The sequence below is a fragment of the Palaemon carinicauda genome, chromosome 35 (genome assembly GCF_036898095.1).
Source record: "Palaemon carinicauda isolate YSFRI2023 chromosome 35, ASM3689809v2, whole genome shotgun sequence".
In the NCBI taxonomy this organism is placed as follows: Eukaryota; Metazoa; Arthropoda; class Malacostraca; order Decapoda; family Palaemonidae; genus Palaemon; species Palaemon carinicauda.
In genome coordinates this window covers 71,459,448-71,461,947 of record NC_090759.1, presented here as the reverse complement: position 1 = coordinate 71,461,947, position 2,500 = coordinate 71,459,448, and the positions used below count along the sequence as shown (strand labels likewise).

Below are 2,500 nucleotides of genomic sequence, written 5' to 3'. Positions count from 1 at the left end.
AAAAAAAGTGTAACTAGTGGCAAAAGCTCATTCAGGGTGAAGAGCTTCGATATAGTCACTAACCATTTCAAACCCCAAATGGATTCATAGCTGTGACGAGACTTGTTTAAGTAATTTGAATATTTAAATAAGCCAGATAAGTTGTAATGATAATAACAACATAGATAATTTAAGATCACATGAGCATACTGTACATTAAACATTCCTCGAAGTAGGACATCAGTACATTCAGTAATCAATACACCATGAAGATTTGCTTTAGATACTAACCGTTCAAATGTCCTATAACACTTTTTAAAATATCTAACAATAAACTATAAAATATATGTGACTTGGTTTCCATTCTTCATATCTCACTCAATTCCAGCATCACTTCAGAGCATAGACATGTCTTCGGCTCATCCCCCAATTAGGCCTGGAAAGAACTATATGCCTTTTGCTTTCTCTTAGACTCTGAAGGACTCAAACTTCCCCCAGAAAACTGCATTATAAGCAACCATCATCCACACCACAAAGGTTACTGTACGCCGAAGCCATCTGGTATGAGCGAGGGTACGGGCTTAGACTCTTCTAGAAGGAATGATGACACATGTTATCGTGGTCACCAGCTGACAGTGTTGCCAACCTGGCAATTCACTACGACTGGCGACATCCCATCGGTTGTTCGTCTGTGTCCATAGGTTCTTCTTCGTTCCCGTGGCTGTTGTGAGCCTCGGACCTTTCGATTTTTTCGTGGGGAAGCATGTTAACAATTTCCTCGTCGCCAGTCGGCAGATATTCGTCCTTAGGCCTAGGGAAGATTTCCTCGAATTTGCTTACGAATCCACTCTCTAGCCGGTCTGGAAACTCCACCTGTGCAAACAAAGGAAAACTGGTGAGTGGTTTGGTTTAGATTTTTCAGCTAAGAATTTTCTATTTTGAATTGGAACAAGGTGTCAAATTGAACGTAATAGCTGTCAGACTAAATCTTTGTACTCAACTGTATATCTTATGGAAGTATTTTATATCTTTCAATCTATTTTTCTTTGTAAATATCTATGTATCTATCTACGAGTTGAATTGTAAAATCAATAGCCCTTTCTATAAAGGTCTGATGAGTGTTCAACAGTCCACAAGATGACACGTACCCCTTCTGAATGTCAGTTAAGCTCTATAGTATAATAATTACAGTGCATACATACATAAATACTGGAAAAACAAAGAGCTTGGCCACTTAAATTATAAATGTAGCAGGAACAAAGAGCTTCCCCAGTGAAATTATGAATACTGGCGGAACAATGAGTTAGCTCAGTGAAATAAGAAATACTGCAGGAGTAAAGAGCTTGTCCATGGAAATCATAAATACCAGAGGAACAAAGAGTTTGCCCAGTGAAACCATAAAACTAAAGAGCTTGCCCAGTGACATCATGAATACTACAGGAATAAAGAGCTTTCCCAGTGAAACCATAAAACTAAAGAGCTTGCATAGTGACATCATGACTACTACAGGAACAAAGAGCTTGCCCAGTGGAACCATAAAACTAAAGAGCTTGCCAAGTGACATCATGGATACTACAGGAACAAAGAGCTTGTCCACTGTAATTGTTGAAGGGAGATGAAGGCTTGGTCATAGTCAAATGTCTAAACTAAAAAATTTGACCGAGACTCCAGACTGCAAGAGGAAACCTCGTCTCGACTGTATAAGGGCTCGGCCAGACCAAGCGTGGCTAGCGGCGAGGTTAGCGGCAAGAGGTTATGGCGGCAAATTGAAACCTTAGGTATCTTATGTAGGTGGCCAGATAGGAGGCGCGGGAAGAGGTTATGGCGGCAAATTGAAACCTTAGGTATCTTATGTAGGTGGCCAGATAGGAGGCGCATTCCCACGCCTCCTATCTGGCCACCTACATAAGATACCTAAGGTTGCAATTTTCCGCCATAACCTCTTGCCGCTAACCTCGCCGCTAGCCGCGCTTGGTCTGGCCGGGCCCTAACAGACTAATGCTGGGATCACACTTGGGCGATACGGCCATGGCGATGCGGTGAGATGTTGAATTTAGCAAAATTTTGAGCTTATCGCTACACATCCCCATTCATCCCGGGTGTGTTTCACCTCAAATCCCCAGGACCGAGATGAGCGTTGTCACATTTGCGATACATCCCGGGTTGCCACACACCGTCGCAACACTGGCGGACAGAATGGAATCTTCTCCATTTTTTTCGCCTACTGTGCGATGATGGTCGGGCACCTGCGGTATTGACCATTGATTTGTAAATTACGTATCCATAGATTAGAATGACCATTTGCGCAGGAATGGTAGTTAGGTTTAGGACTATGCTGGCACAGGTCCTTGCCCAAAATACGTATGATAAAGTGTTACAGGGAATAGACGTTAAAGGAAAAAGAATTTAAAATTTAGAAATTGCTAGACTCTCTCTCTCTCTCTCTCTCTCTCTCTCTCATCCTGACCCCAAGATAAAAACAATAAAAAGAAAAACGTATTTGTCTTGACATATTTCACAT

At 41.8% G+C, this 2,500-nt stretch overlaps 1 protein-coding gene across 1 annotated transcript in view; it reads right to left on the bottom strand.

The window, feature by feature from the left end:
• LOC137627867 (dnaJ homolog subfamily A member 1-like) overlaps positions 1-2,500 on the bottom strand; it is a 16,740-nt gene that overhangs the window by 1,242 nt on the left and 12,998 nt on the right. Inside the window, exon 6 of the mRNA XM_068359298.1 lies at positions 1-852. This exon is cut by the window's left edge and continues 1,242 nt beyond it. Within this exon, the coding sequence (XP_068215399.1) occupies positions 637-852 (216 nt within the window). The 3' untranslated portion in view covers positions 1-636. The remainder of the gene's footprint in view (positions 853-2,500) is intronic.